The 24,764-nt window shown below is 35.0% G+C and overlaps 2 protein-coding genes across 3 annotated transcripts in view; one reads left to right on the top strand and one right to left on the bottom strand.

Moving 5' to 3' along the window:
- Positions 1–8,733: 8,733 nt before the first annotated feature.
- LOC144440031 (protein lin-37 homolog) overlaps positions 8,734–24,764 on the bottom strand; it is a 29,252-nt gene continuing 13,221 nt past the window's right edge. Inside the window, exon 9 of one of the 2 annotated variants that reach the window (XM_078129277.1) lies at positions 8,734–8,863. The gene's annotated coding sequence lies outside the window, so the exon portion shown is untranslated. Of the gene's footprint in view, positions 8,864–18,901; positions 18,984–24,764 lie in introns of those variants that run through there. The other variant, XM_078129269.1, reaches the window with a different exon arrangement.
- LOC144437773 (EF-hand and coiled-coil domain-containing protein 1-like) lies at positions 9,851–24,288 on the top strand. The gene is made up of 7 exons (XM_078126832.1): positions 9,851–11,034; positions 18,835–18,989; positions 20,829–20,864; positions 21,855–22,018; positions 22,759–22,917; positions 23,664–23,745; positions 24,086–24,288. Exons 1-7 carry the CDS (start codon positions 9,851–9,853, stop codon positions 24,286–24,288), a joined length of 1,983 nt encoding a protein of 660 aa, XP_077982958.1.

The raw sequence follows: 24,764 nt of genomic DNA, 5'->3' as shown, positions 1-24,764 counted from the left end.
TAAATTGGTACACCATTTCAATTTTCAGCTTACTGTTGTCATCCGGAATTGTCATTCGTCTTGTTCTTGACTGACTGACTGACTGACTGACTGTATGCATACTATTTTGCATTTTGACGGCACAGAAGAAACAAAGTTTCGGAAAAAATTACCAAACATAACGTCACCCCAATTAAACGAAAAGTATTTTCATCTTTCAGTTAGGTGGCGCTGTACTCATAAGCATATTCCAGAACTGAGCGTCAGATAAAAAAGGACATTTATTTGAACAATTGCTCGTTTTAATTATGAGCATTGCAAAAGATTCGGAACAACAACATTTTAGTTACCATGTTTTAATTTTATAGATACGAGGAAAATCGATCACAGAGCGAACCATTCTGAAGGACATGTCGACAAAATGAAAATGCAAACGCACTGAACTTTAATAACACAGCTTACGTTGCCCCTCACTCACATGATTGTGTAACAATGAAATTAAACATCATAACTACACAAAGTAATATTTCACTATATTTGCATCAACAAAGGCCTGTCGTCTTTAATATCAGCCAGTTGAAATATATAATTTAGCATATAAATGGTCGATTTAATTATTCATAAGCATCAATTCACAAGGCTTAATACAACATTTTAACAGGTCACTTTTCGGGGGTTAAATTGAAAACTTGGATGATGGAGGAAGCTACCCTAATTTGTTTTGAGGCACTGGTGCTGCTATTTTTTTGCACATAACTTTCCGGATGCAGTTTACATTAGCCTACTGCGACTGTAATTCCATAAATATTTAGAAGAAAATAGTTTCTATAGCCACATACGGTTTATTATAGGAGGCAATATTCGGAGACAATTATTTGAAAATTACAAAAGTTAATTAACACTCGTCGACTCTTTGTTCATTCCTAATTAACTTCCAACTGTAATTTACATATATACACGGTGCAGCGATGTTGCCATGGAAAGTAATATTTTCTGAATAAGCTTGATCTTATAGAGGAAAAGAAATTCCGATTTCATTATTATAGTATAATTTAGGATAATATTATCACTGAATGAATGCACATTGTTGGCTGTAGATTCAAACTGACAAAGCATGACTGAACAAGTCACAAACAGCCAATCACCGTGCGAGCCAAATTGGTGAGTTGCGAGTTTGAACAATGAGTGTATGCCAACAAAGAAAATGTAGAGTCGATGAAGTAACCGCACGCAATTGTTACCAACACAACATAAATTCTAACACTGTGACAGTACTATGGAGGTTAAACACTGACAATGGAGATGCTTATATTGAAAATGTATTTTGACCCTCTAATTCAGATTAGGTTGTGATATGTAACGAGTTGAGTTGCTGCCAGGAATTATACCGTTTATAATATGTTAAATATATATATGAAGTTCATACATTTATATTCATCGATAATATGAAGATAGTCTATTTTAAAAGTTATAAAATTTGTTTGAGCATCAAATTTAGAAAAACAAATTTACTGTAATTACTTTTCGGATCGATTTCATGGTTTGTTTGTACATGCACCCATTCTTCATTGGACAACAGAATTCTACAGAATACATGGTATATATACATTTTTAGCAATCTTGCCTACTGTGTAAGACTCAGTTCCTGGACCACAGTATTTCGCCTGAAAAAGCATAGCTTGATAACTTTGACTTTCATTTTCCCATGATACAAACAGTTTTAATTTAAATTTTTGCTAGACATTTTATGGAAATATTTAGTTTTTATCTTTATAGATTGCTTGACTGATCTAATCACAAACGTGTTGATAATGACTTTCTATGCTTGGTCGATAATAGACAATGTATGGTCCCTTAATACAATTAGAGGAAGAGTAGAAACACACAATCTGTCGCCTTTTGACGTGGTGTGGATCTCATTACAACGACTATATTTATGATGTAGACTTTACGATGCATGGGAAACCAACGACTCGCATTAAAACACACTCACCTGTTTTGTCCACATGCTTCAGGTTTCCGTTTTCCTTTTTCAGTTTTCGTACATATATCACATTTATTTTAATTCTTCAAGAGAAAGGTATTTAAATCTACAATCATATTGAAGTTTATTTTCAAGTATTTATTTTAAACTATAAGTAAAAGACCAGAAACAGTAGACTAACAATTGATATTTTGGTGTGAAATAATACACAATATCCTGCAATTGCTAACTTAGAATTTTAGTATGATCATACCCTGTGTTATATTGAGTACAGTAAGGTTCTAATCACGTGATCAAGTTCCGGCTTTCGTCAACGACAACACCACGTGTCATCAGTCAAGTACGAGGCTCAACGCACCTGTCAGAATCGCTGAGAATCATATTATATATTACATATTTAAATGTTACTATATAGCATAGATCTCTTGAATTCAGCTTGTTTCTGTAAATAAGGCGTCGAAAACTGTCTCGACTACATTCACACATGCTAATCCTCTAACATTACTTTGTCGTCTCGACTTACGAAATATTGACAACTTTGTCAATAGTGCAATCTAGATAACAATAGGACAACAATAAGTGTGTAGATGGACGGAAAACATTGTATTACAGACCAAAACATCAAAGAAAATTACATTTTTGTAAACATTGTACGATGTAAAAAAAAAAAAAAAGAGTAGTTGACACCAATTTACATGTACGTATATTTTTTATTGCAAGTTTGTATTGTTACCGATTACATCGAACCAAATTTTACCGTGAATCAATTCATTATACGGCATATAGGTAGAGATCCATGTATTTCACACCAATTTGGCTAAATAATAACATTATTGATCAACGAGAGAACAAGTCATCGGTTCTCTAATTGATTGACTGCACTGATGGCTAACAACTAGCGGCAAAGCCGACAACATCAGATGGGCTATCTCCCGGGAGTGATAAAATATGGACTGGTATGTGGGATTATCACAAATTTGTACTTGACTGTGTCAAATTGGAAATGTATGATCAATTTTTCGATATGTAATTTATGAAAATTACACCTCGTAATTTACATTCTAATGAGAAGAGCAACCCAAAAATGCGAACAAAAGAATCGTAAAATACATTTTTTAGAAAACGATTATTACACGGTGATATGATAAATTGAGAATATCAAACTCATTATCATTACTCTTGGTAGTGTGTGGTCTTTTAAGGCGAAGCAAACTGTGGTATTTTGAAAAGACGACAGTAGATTTATTATTCAAAGTAGAACCGTGTGGAGATAGGTGATCATAATTGCCATCACAGCGTGATACTTTTGAAAGGAAAGAACAATAAATAACTTTAAAATTGAAAACCTGTTTCATAATTCTTCAATTGCTAGTTTATACTGATAATAACTCTCCGTTGTTCCTTAAGTCAAATCACACCGTAGTCATGGAAACACCTTCACTTTTCTCACTGAGAGAAAGGAGGAGACTTTTCGTTTCCAGTAGCGATATTGTGCACGTGCATATTTGATGAATCCCCTGAGGCACTTTGTGGGTTGTAATTTCATTCATATCGTACCTAAAAACATTGTGTTTGGCCACTGAGTTCTCACCAGTAGTCTGGACAAGGTAACTGTGTTTTGTAGGTCTACATTATAAAAAAAAAGAGTCGAGAATTCGATGATAAACATCCACATGGTCGCCATTATCTCTTGCAACCAACGTTAATCTTCGCAGACAATTTGGCATGAATTTTTAATTTCCAAAATGTGTCTGTGGGGACTGTGTTGTTGACACTCACCAGATAGCATGACCAACAATGTAGAACCAATCGATATTTCACGGTGTACTGTAATCACTTGGTGGTAAAATTAAGCCAATATTCGTGCATTGTATACCAGTTATTTCGAAATGAAAAAAAAATGTGTAAAGCTTACAAAAATGAACTTAACAATAAGCCCGAAGAATTCCACGGAGACGTGGTATTGAATAAAGCACTCATTACCATGGAAACGCACTAATGGATAGTTGATTTTTCCAATAAAGTAATTTATTGGGGACGCTGTTTTTAGTCCAATTTTGTCACGTGATTGTTTATGTTCAACGCTGCGTACATCGAATGGGGTCTGTGCATTGTTTGATTGATATTTGTTCATTCGTTCGTTGTGCCTATTTTCCACAATGAGTCGATACCCAATGGAAACAATTGTAAGTAACTATAAATGAGCTGTCTTCCTGGTGACTGCTCATTCATTCATGCGCACATAGCATTGACTTCCAGTGTGTGTGTGCGTGTCGTTGCCAATCGCAGTGGGTTATCGTGTCGTCATCGTGAATAGCTGCAAGACACGTACGTACCGCATTGCGTCTCATAGCAATTCACAGCAAACCAATTTAGCAGTATTCAGGGTAGGCCTAGACAATTTCCTTTCGCTGTATTCACGTGGAAGCCAAACAGGAAAACGACGGGGCATTTGACGATCGTTGTACAATTTGTGAAGATTATTTTTTTTCTGTTAAATTCGCATCATTTTGCTCGTAATTACAAAGGTGAGTCTGATTACCTTATCTCTGATATTCTTTTATTACACTCAGTGCAGTAAATACTAATAGTGGCGATGTAATCTCTATATATGCTCCGTTATCATACTCCCAAATGATGTAACGCGGTACCTTAAGTGCTTTCGTCTCTTCGGACATACAGTCTAGTTGCTGACGGACCGTATTCCGTAGACTACGCTATCGTCATACGGAATACGGTCCGTCAGGTACTAGACTACCTCGGACAAGGCTTATGTATATTAAACAATACAGCATTCATATTCTAATAATTTCTGTCTTCGTATCCCAGTCGACATTAATTATCCTCACGATCTGGTGGGTGATTACTTATAAATCTATTTAATATGCCATCTCTTTCAATGGTTTTCATTTCTAGCATTTGACAGTTACAGCATGTCTATAGTAATCCTACACGTGTGTTTTTCACTTGTTACGTCGTATGACTGACTATATTATATCATATATTATGTGTGTAGTTTCAAATGATCTACACAAACCCTAAGAGTGTAGAGTCAATTTATGATTTCTGACATTCTGTTCAAGCAATTGAATATTTACGGTTCCCATCACTACCCGTTGCTCAGGAATAGTGAAAACGAGACACCATGACGCTCCATCGGTCTGCCAACGACAATAAAATTGTATACATTATTTCCAAACATTTGTCAAAAACAATTGAATATTTTTCAGACGCTGTGAAATGAGATATGTACTTAAAATTATATTGTTGATACACTAGTATCTCCTGTGATTCGAGTATTTACAACATGTAAAACATCCTGTTGTAAGCCAACGTAAATGATACACTACCAAACGGGTCAACAGTGACAACATGCGTGTAGCGCTAGCGTTACGGAGTTTAATGTATTTACCGTAAATAGCGACAAGGAAATTTGGGTGGAGATTTTTGATCATGTTGAAGTAGGCACACAGTCGCACCAGCCTTTGTATACGTAGTTGGTACCATACTCCGATATTAATCCTCGTTGTTTAGTCATTAGGGAAGTGAATCTACTTCAAGATCGAATCCCATCTCATCGAGCGACGAACAATTTCACTTAAATTACGTATCTATAATGGGTTCATTTGGAAGTCGTTCCTCAATTTCAATATTATTGAAAACTGACTTCAAAATTAACCTATTTCATTTCCCAGTGTTTTGTTTTTAATCGAAGTATACAGTTATAATTTTGATACACAGTGTAATTCACTGAATACATTTATTACCCGATGACGGTGAACATGAGGAAATAGAAAACCGTTATTTACATGTATTTCATTCATTCACAACATGCTTATTCCAATAAACAAAAGACCATCAACGACACCTTACAAACGCGTTGTTAATTTTATACAATGGCACCCTAGAACGGACGTTTTGACTTAACACGTGCCACACTATGGCACCTTAGAACTACACTTGTTAATCTGTATTAGATCATATCAAATAACAAACTGTTTGTAAGACACCTGCTACTCAATTTGAGTTGTTTTATAATTAATTGAGTTGGAGTCAGCTTCATTTGCATTGTCAAGGTCGTTTAATACCTTTTATTCTCCGACAAATTCGCCGACAACATTAATTATTAAACAATTCTAAATAACTAAATGCGATTGTCGTCTTGGCTCTCCGGTTTGACTAATAATTTGCAAACTCAAAGCAAACACATTATATACTTTGTAAATAAGTACACTAGGTTTATATGCAGTATCATATTTTATATCGTAACTTCGGGTTTCCACCTGTTTTGTCTTCTGTATATCGGATTATTTTGTCTTGCAAAACCCAACAGTGACAAATTTCACTGAGCTGTAATACAAAAATAATTGTAGCAAGCACCTGCACGCGTTTCCTTTATATTTATTAAAAAGATTCAACAGCGATCATAATCTCTTTTATTTTCGCCGACATCGACTTTCGCTGCCCGGCCCGTCGAATTTACGCTGGCAACTGCTTTTTACAGTTTTACAGTGAGAAAGATAAACTTTTATGAAATTAGCAATCGATGCGATACTTTAATAGCACCATGGTGTGAGAAGATAACAATGGTAATATTGAAGTAATATTTACACTATACTGTCAATCAATTTTTGGTATATTGACCTGCCGATTGAGAGTTAATCACAATGCCACTTTTCAGAGGCCAATTTTTTTTTTTACAAAAGCGGTGCACGTGCTAGTACGGCGACTGCAGTGTTTGTATTTTGCACTCCATTCACACTTTATTGCGTTAACAGTTTTATTGGACTTCATGAACCAAATGAAAATTGAAGCAAACAAAAAAGATTAATGTATTAACCAGGATGAAAAAAATGAAAGAAATTTAGAAAAAAAAACAGGAACTAAAGAATAAAACTACAGCACAGATGTACTCTTCATCAATTCCATAACGCTGATAGAAATTGAAGCCCAAGAGACAGTCAATTGGCTATAATGATATTAAATATTTTATTGAGTGATATCTTACGATCCACAGGGAGCTAAGAGTTGTAATGCACTGGCTGTAATTATACGTGTAACAACGGAACAGCGCCATCACACCTCACTATTACAACTCTTCGTACTCCCACTCAGTCACACAAATCTGTCATTCTTCAATATATCAAACAATCACCAGAAAAAGTGAATGTCGAAGTTAGCACTGTTGTAGTGGCAATACTGTTAAAAACTCAGAGAAAATATCGTGAATTTTGTTTTGACTCCCCCCCCCCCCCCGCGAAAATATTCAAGTGTTTTCTGCTGTGAAGCAATAGTAAATGCGTTTGTGTCCTTGGGATCCGCTATGCAAAATATATCCCCGTATACTAGTATCTCAAAATATTAGAGAGACAGGCATAGATGTATTGATATATGATACAACTTTTCCAGTCTTTCAGCAATTTGTAATAACGTGGGACGCTCAATGCGATCGGTATCACTCGTTACACGGCTTTATATGGGATGACACACACCAACGAAAGTATACCAAGAGCTGGTCGTGGGACTCCTAATATGGTTGAGTCTTGACAGCATCGTAATTCATTGCCACCAATGATCATCAGGAGTATCCCCTGAAATTAGTGTTTATTCAAGGCCGTTCTTCTTTACATTTTATTGAGGCGAAAGGAGCGTGGTTCTATCTCAGAGGACTTCAAATTTTCCCAGGCGATGAAATTATCCTTTGTATGTTGTCCACGTGTAACTAGGTCAATAACACTCAAGTTGGTAACGAGCCAACGTCATTTTGAAATCTTATATCGTTTCAGGCTATTAAAAGTTGACTTCAGTCGGATAAATTACGTGATTGTATTTCGCCTTTGCCACAAAGTCAGGCCATAATGACACAATTTCACATTCTTTTAGTATGTTTCATAGGTGTATCATATGATATAATATGTCTAAGGGAGCCTTCAGTATTTACAGGGGGGCGGAGAAAATCACACATGGTCTGTTAAATAAAACATGACCCTCCCCCATTCTCCATTTGTAAAAAGTGACCCTCCCCTTTGCCCCATTTGGTAAAATATGACCCTCCCCATGACAATTGCATATACTGAACGCTAATCAATATTCCCATTATATGTATACATACAAATTAAATCATTTTGACTCTGTATTAGAAAGCAATATTTGTACATATAAAGTGACAAACAGTAAAAAACTGGCTAGTTACATTTCACGTATAATCATACACAATCTAGTTATTGTCTAAAACGTGCTTTCCATGCTGTGCATACTCTGTCTGATCTGGTCACTTGTAAAAGTTCCCTGATATCATTATCATCATCATCACCTTCACCTTCACCTTCAGTATTGCCATTATCAGTGTCACTCTCATCTGACTCTCTGGTACTACTTGAGTCAGTACATGTATCACTGTCCGTGTTCTCTATGACATTCAAAACTAGATCATCATCATCATCGATATCACCATCACCATCATATTTTAACAACAACATTCACAGACAGTGTGAGTGATAAGGTGAGATGGTACACTTAACAAAATGTTTTTATAAAACAATTTTCTTACAATGCATATATTTTTATTTTTGTATTTTGGCATGTAAAGTACTTGTAAAAATAAATGTTGAGTGCTAATCTCACTTTTACATCTCAAAACATACAAAAACAATTTACAATAATTGAATCTTCAATTTGGTCACAAAGCTACGGGTTGTAAAATGTGACCCTCCCCAAACATTCTAATGCAAAATATGATCCTCTCCCAAGGACAGGTTTGTAAAATGTGACCCCCGTGGTAAATACTGAAGGTTCCCTAACCATTTGGGGAGTTGATGGTAAAACAAATGGAAATCTCATCTATGGGTATCACCGTATATCCTTCTCTTTCATTACATTGTTAAGAACTTAGTGCATGACCTGGAACAAACAGAGAACAGGACACGATTGGAAACAAACACGAAAAAATGCTGTATCGTTGTAATCGTAAATTGTAATTACATGTAAGTGACAGTTAAAATCGTATTACAGTAAGGCATATGTCTGTGTTATTTTATGATGATGTAAATGTATGTATGTATGTATGTATGTATGTATGTATGTATGTATGTATGTATGTATGTATGTATGTATGTGTATGTATGTATGTATGTATGTATGTATGTATGTATGTGTATGTGTGTGTGTGTGTGTGTATGTATGTATGTATGTATGTATGTATGTATGTATGTATGTATGTATGTATGTATGTATGTATGTATGTATGTATGTATGTATGAGCTATAGTATACTAGTACAGAGACATACAGACAACAGACAACGATTGAAACGCAGAAAGTTCGGCCTAACCTTATTGTTTACATATAAAAGTTTTAATCGGGTGCAATACTTGTTTCTATTTTGTTCTATAGTAATTTACACATTGTGCTATCGTGTAGCAATTACAACAGTACCAAGTAATTACGATATTTTACATGTAGAAACGTTACCATCGACAGTGGTAAATGTTTGTTGACCTATAATGACTAATTCCGTTGATAAATACCATTGACTCCGCCCACTACTCATTCATTCAACACATCACACGCTTTCAGCTCACTCCACATTTCGACTCTCTTCACAGGCCTGCTGGTTTTCTGTAGTATGCTTTACAGGTCGTCCTCTGCACCATATATCTTCATTGCACCATTCCTTGAGGGGGTTGCATTTCTTCGACAATCTTCGAGTATTTCCTTCACTTTTGCAAACTAAACGCTTCTACGCTTCGTCGAAATAGATGCGACTGTCATCGTAGAGTGGGACAGACCAACGTATTGAGTGTATCTAGCTGATTTCTATACTTTGGTATGTATGCTGAACACCGTTAGCAGCAGACAACTATCCAGGACCACAATACCACATAAAAACATGCAGAGGTCTGAATCGTATATTTTCCCAGCTCGTAGAGCACAGTGGATCGTGAGTTGTTTGGCATACCACTATGGACTTGACCGTGGAGTTGAGAACGAAATAGTTGTTCTTGCTGCGGGACTCGATCAGTACCTGCAAGAAATTTACCATCACCTGGACTCGAGTGCCAATGGCAAGCTACCTGCCCAAGATTTTAAAATTTTATGTGAAATATTGGGCCTTGTAAACCATGATATTGATAAGCGTACAGAGAGTGACAATATTTTATTGAAAGATCTGCCAGACCAAGTTGATTTCAAAACTTTCCATTTGAGATTGGGAGAATATTTTGCCTCCCAAAGTGATACCAACTACACTCCGATCCCAGAATGTTCACACGACGCAGAACAAATCGACAGAGAGGTGCGTGTTAGGCATCCACGTACGGGTCTGACAATACATACTATGTGTGTCGAGTGCTTCAGTAGTAAACCCATCACCGAAATATATAAATCATTGTTGCATAAACAGGGAAAGAACGAATCGGAAATCACAGACATTGGTCAGAAACATCACCGCAAACTTGAAGGACACGTAGAACAAACTGACGTTCAACAGAAGAAAGACGACGAACTGAAAGTTCTACAGGCAAACGGTGAAAGCGACGTACAACTGAGAGACACTAAACGATTGAGACGAGAATTGGCAAACAGAAAAGAAGAAAATGAAAGTTTACGAGAAGTTATTGAAGATATGCGACTGGCTTTACAAAGTAGTGATGCTAGATCGTTGGTTATGCAAGTTGCCTTGCGAAAAAACCACCTGAAACACAAAAACTGTGACGTAAAGAAATCGAAATTCCACACACGAAGTCCGATTGCTCCGTCTCGTAGTTTTGATGCACTGATCCATGAACTGAACCATCTACGTGAATCAAGGGATTCTCAATTAGAAGAAGCTATGATATTCACTCAGCAATTGGAAATGGACTTGTTGCGATCGAGGAAAGAATTGCTGGAACTGGAATATTGTAATAATGTATTGATGGGCAACCAGAGAGTAATGTACCAAGAACTAGGCAAGGCCAGGAAAACAGTGTGTGAAAGTTTAGCTAAAGTACGGGAATTGGAGGAACAATCACGACTTGCTGCTGAGCAAGAAAGCAAGTTGTTAGCTATACAACAGCATTTAGTTACGTGCAGGTAAGTCTTATCTCATTTTGTCTAATTTATATCACAATTAATTGACTGCAATGAAGGAGTTGGTAATGAGTTACAATTATATAAACTGTAAGATACGCCGTGTTGTTCAGCTCAACAAGTCTTACATGTAGTTGAGTGTAGGCTGTTGTGATAGAAGGGCACAACATACTGTATCTTACTTACTAAGTATGTATGTAAAAAGGCGACTAAAATAATATTTACATGTAAATGTAATACGTGTTATAACCTTCTATTTTATTCCCAAAATTGTGACTCTCCGAGCAGTTTTGTGATCTGTTGTACCAATATATTACAATTGTAAACCCCTATACAATGAACAATTGACAGTACGCTAAATACGTCACGAAAACTAAAAGGCAACTATTCAAGTAGATGAGAACCATGAACTAGTTTGGCAAGATTATAAGTTGTGCATTCAGCTATATATAGCTGGACGAAATCCTATTTTCGTCTTGAATAGCGTCTTTAACTTTTTGGATGGCTGATTACAGTACTATATACTTTGATCTGATTTACAAGATTTCATTTAGTTTCAAACCAGTTCAAATGCAGTGGAAACGTCAACCAGACAGTAGCAAAAGTCACCAGACAATGGAGGCTAAATCCTAAAACACACACACCACTTTTTTCAGTCTCAGCATAAAATTTACATTGTAGCTGAGACCACTATAGTGGTTCCAGGTTGAAATAGTCTAGTTCCTATATTGTATCGTTACGATGTACACTGGCATCCAGACAAAGGTTGAAAGTACTACTATATTAAACTGTTGACATCCCACATTCAAAAGAAATTACATACATAAATAGTAAGGAGAATGAAAAACAGCTTCTCTTTATATATGTAGGACCATCAATTGCAATAGTCCCTTGGATTATCATGGAGAAAAGTAGAGTATTAAAAAGCCAATAGTTTGAAGTGTTGAATGGCGTGTTTAATACTTGGTAGTAATTATCTTATCTTTTGTAGTAAGTCTAATTCAGTTTAAAAGAACCTTAAAATATTCAGAATACTTTTCAATGTTAGCAACAGTCAGAAGAGGGGTATTAACACAAATAGAAGACAGAGAAAACCACTTTACAGACACACAGCAATCTTTCAAGTATGTGACATTCTTGCTTAAAAGCTAACAGGTGGTTTGTGTTTTGTTTGTGTTCTTTTTTCAATTTTACTTGTAAATCTGGTATCAAACAGAAAATCTTGTTAAAAGAATGAAGTAGTTTTAGTGTCAGATGTCAAATATAGATAAGATCTGTCCTAGAGTCTGTCTGGTTTGTGAATGACCACTTGTAAACATCCATAAGTATGATGAATTGAAGAATGCTATAAACCTAACCTAGATCAGGTAAATGATTAACATAGTGTGATGGATGGCAGGATAACATGAGAACTCTCCAGGAATATATTTTATAAACGACCGTCTGTAAATATGACATCAAGAATATTACTGGTGTATTTCAGTAATGTCATCACATCAGACAATCATTAGGATTGTCTGAATTTCTTTGCTGTAAGAAGTTAGTGTCTTGATCAGTTGTTTCTCTACAGAGTCAACAATGGCATCTGAGCAATGTTGAAGTGTTTAGGTTTGAGTTGAGGAGTTTTAACATATTAACCAGTAATGCTGTGCAGTATAAAGTATAAATCATATAAGGTCAATCAGTCCACATAGTAACATTGGACCAGTAGAATGCTATTCACCAACTCATAACTTTGAAGGTACTTTGTCAGCTGTAATCTTTTTTTATGTAGAACTTTCACAAAAGTCAGGAAGCCATATGATACAGTCTGTTGGATGGACTCAAGTCTGTACACCCTGGGGGTAGATGACAGAGTTTGTTTACAGGCTTTGGTGTTGGGATCACTCCACTTTTATTGTCAGCTCTGGTCCATTTCACTTAAGTCTGCATCAATGACTATGTTGTAAACATTGTCGGCATAACAGAGAGACTGACCATAGATAGGTGACTGACCTTGCCGGAAATTCAAACTTTGCATTTTATGTAACTTCACAACACTTCTTGCTGTCTTCAATTTAGGATGACATAGGCTGACAACCTAAACATATACGAGAACTGCTCCTGGCAAAATGTTGCCAACATCAACCACAAAACAGAGAAAGTGTGTTCATTTTGATGGACAGACAGGTTATAGAAGTAATAGCAAGCTGTCAATGGCCATGGTCTTTGTGTACATCATTCTTCAGTATCAATGAACATCTCTGAGGTCTTTTTTTTATAACATTTTTTCCTTTGAATGTTTCATGAGCAGTCAACAAGGTCACTGACAAGTACATGTGTTTAGGTCGTAATAATCAAATCTACATTTGAAAGAAAAGTCATGGAAAAGTCAAGAGAGGAGTGATGGAAGGTTTCCATGGGAATTCTACAGGTATAGGTTGTGGAGGTTGTGGAGGCTGTTGATGGCTGAGTGAGTGATTGAATGCAGTCACTGGTTCTGAATGATTGAAGGGTCAAGATGGCTATCTACACAGATCAAAGACTTGGGTGGGCACGTGAATTGATGTTTGGCAGGGGAACCTGGTATTGAAAAAAGTATGCTTTGATATATGCCAGGGGAACCTGGTTTAGAGTAAAGTATGTGCGTTTATCAAAATTTGGTGACGTGGCATGGAATAACTGTTTTCTTGTTGGACATCACTCAAAACATAGATGATGGAATACAGTGAAGTTCTGCTTGCATTCAGTATACAGGACTCAATTCTGACATTGTCCTGAAACACCAGACGGACCTTGTCAGAATCGAGTCCCAACTTACTCCATCTGCAAACAGTGATAACAATTTTCAGTCACTTTTCCTGACCAAAATGATAAATATTAGAATACAAAACTTAAATTTAATGAAAATTCAACTGTTTGTGTCTTTGACAATGTAGAGACCATGAGAATGAACATTTTCAGAAGCAAGCCTTCCATCCATACATTTGGGGGCAAAAGGTTTAGTCACAGATTAATCATTAAAATTCATGTACACTAATTGGTGTTGGATTTTGTTGCATGTAAATGTTTCTGCTAGGGTGAAATATAGAATATATACATGATAGTGTACATAAAATCAATTTTTCATTTGTAATAAAACTAACAAGACCATGATTTCCAACCAACAAAGAAATAAAAAAAAGGGTGATATTAGTAGTTTGTCTTTTCTTTGTATAAAAATATGAAAAGTGTTGTCATGGATACTGTAGATCTGAAATTTTTGATGAATTTGAGTTTTCTCAATATTTGTTCAAAACTCATTCCTATAAAATTATAAATTATGCAAATTAGTTTATAAGCATGCATGCATGAAGACTACAAAATACAATATTCTAGTCTGGAAGTTGAATTATACAGCACTACTGTGACCTCTCTCCTTCAAGAATTTTCAACATGTTGAAATAGTTTTGCATTATCACTTCCAATGTATCAATATTCCATGGATTAGTACTGGAATGTACAGAGAAGGAAAAGTTGACTCTTGTAATTGGTAGAGGCATAAAAAATACCAGATGGATATGGTTAACATTTCAACATTTCTATTTTAAGACTAAACATCTGAAACAGAAGGCTATAAAACATAAAACACAAATTTGATGACTGCCTTTAAACAAATTACGGACCATTCTGTGGTGTCCTGGATGACCCTTTCTTGTTGTGTTGAACGCAGACTAAGATTTACAAACTCAAGACACTTTTACAGTAAGAGGTGGCTCTGTCTTTGCTAGGAGTGTAGAATAATTGTATACCTACATCAGTGATGTTAAGCCAGGAAGATTTGAAGCACTAAAGTGTAAAGTTAATACCTTGAAAATGAAAGACATTTGATAGTAGAAGTATGGGATTAGTGTATGTCTCTTGTGAGGCAGCGATTCCCTTAACTGTATTCTCAATGGAATTGGTATGATGTAAACGAAATTTTCACTTTCCTGGAACAATTCATGCATTTCTAACATAACAACATTCATTGTATTATAACTATTGCAATATGAATGAAAGTAATTTCCGGGATGAATACATCTTATCAGGATCAAATTACATATTATTAATCTGAAACTGTCAGCTCAATAGATATTTCCAATGTTTGAGTGATTTTTTTGTTTGCTTTAATTCTCTCTCAGCTTCTATTTGTACAATATCTCTTTTGACATGACATGTCTAATTCAGCTTTTGTGGTAAAAATATGAAAAATTTAAAACGAATTGAATTCTAAGTTTGAGATACCATATGCAAGTAAATGCAGTCAGGTAGTTGTCAGATTGACAGCAAGACATACTCCGGTTTACATTTAGTTCAAGTATGTACTTATGGTCTGGTATTTGTCATACTGGGTTGTAATATGTAGGTCAAATTCTAGTTCATGATGGTCTGGTAGTCGTTAGCATCTACATTTAGGCCAACATTCTACTTGACAACTTGAAGTATGTACATATAGTCTGGTGGTTGTCAACATTTCCACAGCACCCTGTCTAGTTAGTGTAACAGTTCAAAGACTCAACATAGTCCAGATAACTTTATCCTGTGGTTACCATCAACATAGTCCAGATCAGTTTACCCTATGGTTACCATCAACATAGTCCAGATCACTTTACCCTGTGGTTACCATCAACATTCTGAACACACTTCACTGTTTGCATTGTTACAATTACTTCTCCTTTATTTGTTTGATTTGTGTGCTGAACCAGCTAAGTGGAAAGTGTGGATGACACCAATATTCCCTAGCCAACTGATAAGATACTATGTCATCCATCCATCACATCCCTTGACTATACAGCTTGTAGATGCAAGATGAATATCTACTATCAAATAGTAACCTTACACTTCCATTATGTGAGTTACATCAGCAGGGGTACTTCCTAATCACCAATTATCAACACCCCTCTAGGACACTATGGTTTACAGATAATATTGGTAATCATCTTCTCTGTATAGGTTTGTTTCTGTTGCCATGGTCACTGTAAACTTTCCTGCTGTATTCCAGGGTTAAAGGTATTTGATTGTTTGTCAGCACACTGTGACATGATTAAACTTTTATGCTCAAGCTGGTGGCTACAGAGAAGTTTGAAGAATCCTTGAATGATAGTGTTTCGACAGATGTGTCGGCTGGCTATGGTTGCGTCAACATACACTGAAATTAGCCTTGCATGTTAGTGTTCACATTTGAAAGTACAACATGTAATGGAGAAGTAAAGCATTTCAGCTACTTGACGCATTCATTTAGCACGTTCATATCAGGTTTAAAATAACAGTAACATAACATTTTTTTTTACAAAAATAAATTCTTGCAGGCCAGAGCACATATTTCAGCTTAAGCTATGAAACATTCTCGTGAGCCAGAATACATATTTCTGCTCTTGGCAGGTATGTTTTGGATGGTGCCATAAAGAGGCCAGTGGTTTACAATGTTGGTGGTTGCAATGTTCATCCTTTCTTGGAAGCTTACTGAGAACATGGACACTAGAAGTGTGTGATGAACAACTCTTTGCCCAAATAAAGATGTGTAGTGGTCTGATACATTGACTTATCCACACCAAAATATCAAAATGTCCAGGCTAAACACTTATTGACTGATTCAATTACGATTATTCCTTTGTTTGATTAAGACGGTCTATCTTTATTAAATTCAATAATACTATAATTATCACTAAATCTAAACATAGGTACAATTTTTGACTGTGAAGAATTTGATTGAAGAAAACATGATTAGTTCTGTTATTTGGTTGGTATATCTTTTTAATATTCACCATTTCTACATCATGAAATTACACAATATATATTAGCTTTTACCGACAGCTCTCTTCTGAGCATTTAGTTAGAAAGTGAAGTATATGTTACAAATGGCAGCATTTCTGGTTGAGTAGCAGATATTGTACTCAAACAATGATGATGATGAATAAATCAGAATATGATATATCTCCCTTTCAGTAATACTCTTGAGAAGTCATTCAACGACATTCATGAATCACTGATAGTACTGGTGTGGGTAGTGTGTTCGTGTCTAATCACCATCTGTACTTACATGTAAAAGGCTCACATTTGGAATATCAATATTTACTTTGTGTATTAACTTTTATGTAATAATACACTCCTCTCTGTCCCTGCTCTTAGTAATTTGATAGATCAACTCAGATTCCATTAACTCATTAAAAACATCTAATTTCTTGTATAATCAATATAAAGTGGTATATATCAAGTATACATACGTGTGACTGCTACATTTTCAGAGAAGTAACTTAATATTGTGAAATGACCCCAAATACGTGTTTATGGCACAGTATTTGGATACTTTCCTGTGCATAAAAATGTGAGATTTATATGACAGGCTGATTGAACCATAAGCATTGTACTAAATGAGAGTCTGAGCAATGGAAAATGAATGCGTTCCATGAAGGAAGTCATTTTATTAAAGCGCACATGTCACTTTTAATGGGTGTGCATTAATGTATCATGCCTTGCAGAAACAATACTCACAGTGTTACAAGCCTCACTTGAAGCTTGGAGTAGCTTTGCAGGAAATGTTTAGCCCATTACCAGAAATATTGGAAAACTGTGTCTTCAGAATGCTAGTAAAACATACTTCACATTTTACAAAAGAGAAGATAAAAATTCTTTTAATATGTAAGCTTAATATCAGAGGTATACCAGTTACCGTCTAATTTTCCTTTTTTTAGTGACTGACCTGTAGTACTATCAGTTACTCTCTAATTTTTCCATCATTTAAAACGATCCATAGTGAAATGGAGGGGTAAAATTTACCCAGAAATATACCAGTTAAATTTTCAAATTTTCCATCACTTCTCATGTCCCATAGTGAAAAGAAAGGTTAAAATTTACCTGGAAATATATGAGTTACCCTCTAATTTTTTCATCATTTCAAATGACCTATAGTGAAAAGAGAGGATAAATTGCAGTCAAAATTACTTGTAAAAATACCAGAATGCCGGCCAAGGTTGCCTCATTTGTCATTTTAAAATGACTTAGCCAATGGCATATTTGAGTTGCCTTAGTTGTAGACATTAATCATAGCAATTAGATTGTCTTCATCACTGTCATTTAATGCATTCATGTATGTAATCAGATACAATGACTTTACAGACTAATAAATCATTGGTGAGTAGAATTAATTCTCAGTTAATACCATCATCTTTAGGTTTAGATATTACACAATAAATCATACCAATTACTAGTAGAGTCTATTCTGTATAACATGTATTCACATTGTGTAATGTAGAGTCTAAAGTTGTCATGGAAATAACACTTTTTTACTCATTTGAATGACATTAATGTCACAGAATTAATCATTTTTAATGGAAAAATTGAACATATTAATCCTTCAACTGTTTACATTCTCATTGGGCACGAAAAAAAGTAACAATTTTTTCAATTTAATTTTGATGTATAGACTACTGCCATACTTCATTAAATTGAATTGAATTTATTAGGTCAAAATTTATACAAGTACGTATTAAAATACAAGGTATAAAAAATCACAGAGGATAAACACATAAATTTAAAAGTATTCTTAAAACACTTATTTCCAATGTGGTCCTCATAGGGATATTCAAAATGCCGTGCTAACAATGGTACAGAAAAATATATTACATTAAATATGACAGAACACCAATTAAAGTGAAAAAAATATTCTTTTGATTTGACTCACAATTAAAAAGAGGAAGGACTCATATGTTACAAAATATCATGTTCTTTAACCTCTAGTTTGTTCCATAGAAAATACATGTAATTGACATATTTCATAATATTTGACTTTCATTTCATTTTTAGTTTGACTGATTCCTGTGATCACGATGGATGCACAAATACCAAGCAACAAAGTAAGTGTAATGGTGAGGAAGAATCGGACCAATCAGAACGCACTTCACCTGCTGGTGATTCAGATACATCTGGTGGTGACAACCAATCAGAAGGCAGCACTACAAGTAAGCAAACATTTACTATCAACTTATACAAATACCAACTACACATGTAGATATATAATTCATGTACATTAACCACACAAATCATAAGTATTACAGTATTTTTTATTTCCAGCCATCATTATTTTCAGACTCAAAGTGTGAGTAAGCTGTAAACTGCATTATTTTAAAAATCTTTTCATACTACTAATAAAACATGATTATGAAAAAGAAATCTGTTTAAGGCCCAGGTTTGGATTGATTAGAATTAAAATGTAGGTGTGAAATATAGTTGTCTGGTAAAGCTAAAGAAGAAGATGGTCTTGAACAAAAGAATGGTCGTTAATCCTTACAGTTACACTGATAAGATAACACTAATATGAGAACCTGGGATTGAATCCCTGCCTTTAAAAAGAATTAATTATGCTGTCTCTATGTTAAACATCTAGTACTGTACTTGTAGTCTAGTTCCTATACAGTATCGTTACAATTTTGCACCTCCACTCACAGTATAGTCAAAGTCGTTACTCTAGAAGTCCTGAGATGCCTGAGATGCAATTTAAAATTCATCCACGGCCACCCACCCACACAGTCATCAACATCATGTCTTTGTTAATGAATCACACAATTCTAACCAATAACACAGTCCCTCATAAAGTTAGTGTTCATTGGGGCAGTTATGTAATGTCCAAATGTGATATATTTGTCAGCTCAGGATGTTACTTATAAACTATATCACTATATCAGTTGGGGTTCACTGATTGGATGAACAACTTTTTGTGCTGATTGAGGGACTTTGACCAGACGTGGTTTAGTTAGAAATCACGTTGGCATCCAGACTATTAGACTTGTGACTTTGAAGGCTTACACGTTAAATGAAAGAGACAAGATCTCGTTTAAAGAGGTCCATATTGTTGAGGCTATTACCAGTAGTATGAAAACAAAAAGAAGACACAAGAATTAGATTTTATAGGGTTTCATTACATGAGATTGCATGGATTAACTAAACTTTACTTTGTATAATTTCTATGCTGGAGGGTTGTAAAAGTGGGTCATTTCATTTAGATTAAATACCTTGTGTGAAAGAAACACACTTTTAAGTCTTTTCTTGTCTTTTCTTTAATGTACACATGTAACAAATAGGGTATGTGAAGTAGGGCAGAGAATGCATTCCGCTCAGTAATTTAAACTAATAAAGGAATGTAGCTTTTAGTTTTCCCACACCCTTCATCTTAATTCACCCTTCGTTTGCTGACCATGGCTGACATATCTTTTCTGATCACTTATGACTCCAAAGAACTATCCAGTTCATGTGGAAAGTGTTACTTAGCTGTAATTGTCAGAGTCAGCTTCTAAATGTTGCCATGCAAAATACAACATGAGCACTTTAATTTAATTATAGATGTTGGAGGTCAAGCCTTTCCAATGTCTATGATTTAATGAAAGTTGACATAGGTACAATGTTATACAGCTGAACTGGTTTGGTTAGACTGTCGACCGTCATTCGTGCCCTTTTTGCTATGTTTTATCTAAAACTAAAGTAAAAAATAATAACAATTAAAAAGGCCTTAAGTCTGCTAGACAACTGTGTTTTTCTACCAAATGTTGATCATAACTTTGACATGGTTCTGTAACAGATGTATACATCAAGTCAGAAGTTTCAACTGCTAGGCAAATATCAAGAGATTACTAAAACTTTAATACCCAGGTTATACATCCACTTTCACCACTCACACTACTACATATAAAGGCTAGGAATTGTGATTTTCAACGCACTTGAATCATGGCCAATGGCAGTAACTGTTTTAACTATGGCAACCCTTCAAGTTGATCTTATGCAGTTTGGTTATTTCTGTTCACTAGGTGATGAGTTCTTCCGTGCAGTCGAAGGTCGAGCAGGTAAGTCGTAGCCTTTCTCACTTTGGCGATATGCTCTATAGTAGATTACCAATACTTGCAAATTTTACAATGAATCTTGCAAGTTTTCTCATATCGCTGACAGTACTCTCACCTCATTCCAATCCACACATAATCTTTTTTCATGTTATTATATATAGTTAGGAAAGACAATGTACAGATTTTTACAAAGAAATCTCAAAAGAAACTTTTAAACAAAAGTAAAAGTTTAAAAGTTTTTAAAAGTTTTCATAATTTGAAGTAATTAACAATAACTACATGTATATGGTTGTTGTATGGGCATGTCAAAAATAATTCCATTTTACAAATTATGTACAGTAGTTAGTATACACAAGGCTGACTTTACAAACTATTATTATATTAATAAATGAATTAATCTTTGGATAAAAAAAATTATCAACATGAGGGATTAAAAACCTTGCTTCATAAAATGAGTAAATAACTGCCAAATATGGCACAAGCTGGGTTTATAAGCTTTTGGACACAAGTGAAAATAATTCCACTGAACTATAATAAAACTATATTAATATTGATGCATACCTTCGAAATTTATTTGGATGAATAAAGATGTGTCATCAAATTGTTTCTGTAATTTGTTAATACAATATATCAGGTTTGAGTTCTTCTAATAACAAATCATAGTTAACTAGCCATCAGTTACAATACAACATATATCATTTTATCTACAGCAAAAATTAAATCCCCAAAAGATATCTCAGCTTGTGCCCCTTTAATAAGAATGTTTTATATTTTAGAACAAGCGATCTCCCTTGACAAAAGTGTAATTTGTAAACTTTCTGTTTACTACCAGAATGGATCTCTGTAGCATGTGTGTGTGTGTGTGTGTGTGTGTTTTGTATGTCTGCATAACAGAAAAAAAATTGCTGGAAGCATTCCCAGCACAAAAATTATTTTAAAAACCCAAAACTAAAACAAAACAAAACAACTTTCTGTTTACTGATAATTGTGTAGCATCAGATGAAGAACACCAGTGGCAGGAACAGAAGGACGGCAGTTTTCAGACCACAGATGTTGATGTGACCATTGAAAAACTCAAACTTCAAAACGATAGATTAAAGAAAGAGTTACAGAAGTCTGAGGAGGCAAGACAAGCAATTGAAGAAGAGATGGAGGAGGTAAATCAGCTTAAAAGTAAATCAGATTACACATTCAACCTTGTCAGTAACTTTTCTGTCTTTACAACTTACGTTAAGTGGGTGGTGGTTTACAACAATAATTACTAAATGAGTTTAAGGATTATCTGACTTGCCTTGCTGTCAAGTATATACAGATAGTAAAGACACAATGTTTTCTTACCAAGTATACAGTATAGAGTTTAGCACAAGTCATTGTACATCAGTCCTTGAAATAAGATTTAGTGACAATTCAGATGTGAAAATGCTTGTGATTTTCCTTGAAGAGCTAAGCGTATTAAAAAATTACAGACAGTTAAGTTTCATACACGTTGTTGTAAACTGGAATCCATGCTGTCCTAGAGATCTACTGTAACAAGTCTTCTGTGTTTGAAGGCATAGCACCCACCACAAATTGGTGTCTAAAATAAGACCTGGAATCCATGCTGTCCTAGAAATCTACTGTAACAAGTCTTCTGGTGTTTGAAGACATAGCACCCAACACAAATCTGTTGTTGAAGGATGTCTAAAATAAGATCTTACAATAAGCTGACAATCTACATGACACACAAGTTCATAACATCACACATAGCAATGTGTACTCATAATTTAAAGTGAAGAGGGTGATTTATCAATTTATGCAGAACTGATTTTTTGTTACCCCCTCCAACTTACATGTTTATCAATGATTTGTTGCCATGGACCATCATAACTCAAGTGATTACTAAACCTCTAACTTCCAGAATAAAGCTGATATGTGTCAAGAAATCCAAATGAGAATACAAGACTGTGAAACTTTACAGTATGAACTACAGACACTGGAAACAGAAAGAGTCAGGTTGTCATTGATAGAAGAAACCTTGGCAGAAATTATAGCTCTACTCAGAGAACTTAGGATGTTGGTGAGTGCCAATTTTACCTTATTATTTTTTCCAAGTTTCAGTCACATTCATAGAATTATCAGTAAGCTATCACAGCTAGGTGATGTAGAATGGATGACATAACGACATATTCAATGTCCGTACACATTTTTTGAAAGCAAAAATAATAATAAATAATAATAATAATAATATTTATTTCTTATATAGCGCATTACATAATCGCATAAAAATCTCAATGCGCTTCACATGATAAAAATATGCATTAAATAATTGGAGAATAAAAAAATAAACTATAAAAACATTGTGTCAACCATGAACAAAATACTTTCATTGAGCCATGCTGGAGAAATATGCTTTTCAAAAGAGGTGCGTTTTAACTTGTACATTGAAAGAAGACAGAGAAGGTGCATTGCGAATAGATGAATCCAGAGAGTTCCACAAAAGGCGTTACCACAACATGCAACAACAGATATTTTACACAACAAAACTGAAGCCATGTTTAATTTCAGTCACAAAATGTTTATATTGGTGTCTTCTGTTTACTTTTGTTTTTGTTTGTGTTGTACATGTTTATATGCCCATATATGAGCATGATCTGAAAATAAATGCAATTATTACAGCTGTGGCCATTTTGTGCTATGTGAATGTTGAAAATTAAAGACTGTAATGTTTGAGTTTTGCTATATTAGCTGTTGTTACATATTCCATAAATTGATTGACGTAGTTATGAAGCTAGACATTTAAGTTTTCATATCTCATTATTTCAGAAAATGTCCCGTCGCTCACTGGGAAAAATTGTGATGGACACCATTGACATTTGTCACTCTGATGACAGGGATATAGATCCAGGTATGTTAAAAAAAGACAAGTTCTGTTATTAAAAGTGATGTCATTTTATAGAATAAGATATTTTAGTAACCTATTATATTTTAGCTCAGCTCACCTCGTCAAAATAAATACATGTACTTTCACCTGTCTATTATAAATTCAGACAAATGCTATATGTAGCAGGTCCTAGTTATCAAGCATACCACTTTGTGATGTATTGTTGATGTATCTAAAAGTCTATTGACCCACAACTGTGGTACTACACATTGCATAAACCATGTTTGTTGAGGTTTTCCTTTTCACAATGCATTAAACTATTACTAGTATTGAAATTTGTCATGTCTGATTATTTTATTTTCAGAACATGATGTTCGTAATTTCATCAACTGTTTACATAAACAGCTGGTCCACTGTGATATCCTACAGCAAGCCTTTGCAGCAAGGCAAGCATTAGCCAAGAGTCGAATGGAACCTTGCACAGAAAATCAAGAAGAAGAAGAAGAGGAGGAAGAAGAAGGAAATGAAGAAGTTACATATGGCATTGACAGGGAGACTGTCTGTTAACTTAGTGGTTGTAGACTTTGCCTATAGAGAGACTGTCTGTTAACTTAGTGGCTGCAGACTTTGCCTATAGGGAGACTGTGTGTTCACTTAGTAGTTGCAGACTTTGCCTGTAGGGAGACTGTCTGTTAACTTAGTGGTTGTAGACTTTGCCTATAGAGAGACTGTCTGTTAACTTAGTGGCTGCAGACTTTGCCTATAGGTAGACTGTCTGTTAACTTAGTAGTTGTAGACTTTGCCTGTAGGTAGACTGTCTGTTAACTTAGTAGTTGTAGACTTTGCCTATAGAGAGACTGTCTGTTAACTTAGTGGTTGTAGACTTTGCTTATGGGGAGACTGTGTGTTAACTTAGTGACTGCAGACTTTGCTTATGGGGAGACTGTCTGTTAACTTAGTGGCTGCAGACTTTGCCTATAGGGAGACTGTCTGTTAACTTAGTGGTTGTAGACTTTGCCTATAGAGAGACTGTCTGTTAACTT

The sequence above is a fragment of the Glandiceps talaboti genome, chromosome 1 (genome assembly GCF_964340395.1).
Source record: "Glandiceps talaboti chromosome 1, keGlaTala1.1, whole genome shotgun sequence".
NCBI lineage: Eukaryota > Metazoa > Hemichordata > Enteropneusta > Spengelidae > Glandiceps > Glandiceps talaboti.
This window is presented reverse-complemented; position numbering and strand designations above follow the sequence as displayed.

Bases quoted from the DNA above. Each gene is read 5' to 3' on its own strand.
- LOC144437773 (XM_078126832.1), top strand. From the start codon at position 9,851: ATGCAGAGGTCTGAATCGTATATTTTCCCAGCTCGTAGAGCACAGTGG. The intron at 18,990-20,828 runs GTAAGCAAACAT...TCTGTTCACTAG, and splicing joins ATCAGAAGGCAGCACTACAA to GTGATGAGTTCTTCCGTGCA. The intron at 22,918-23,663 runs GTGAGTGCCAAT...TCATTATTTCAG, and splicing joins TCAGAGAACTTAGGATGTTG to AAAATGTCCCGTCGCTCACT.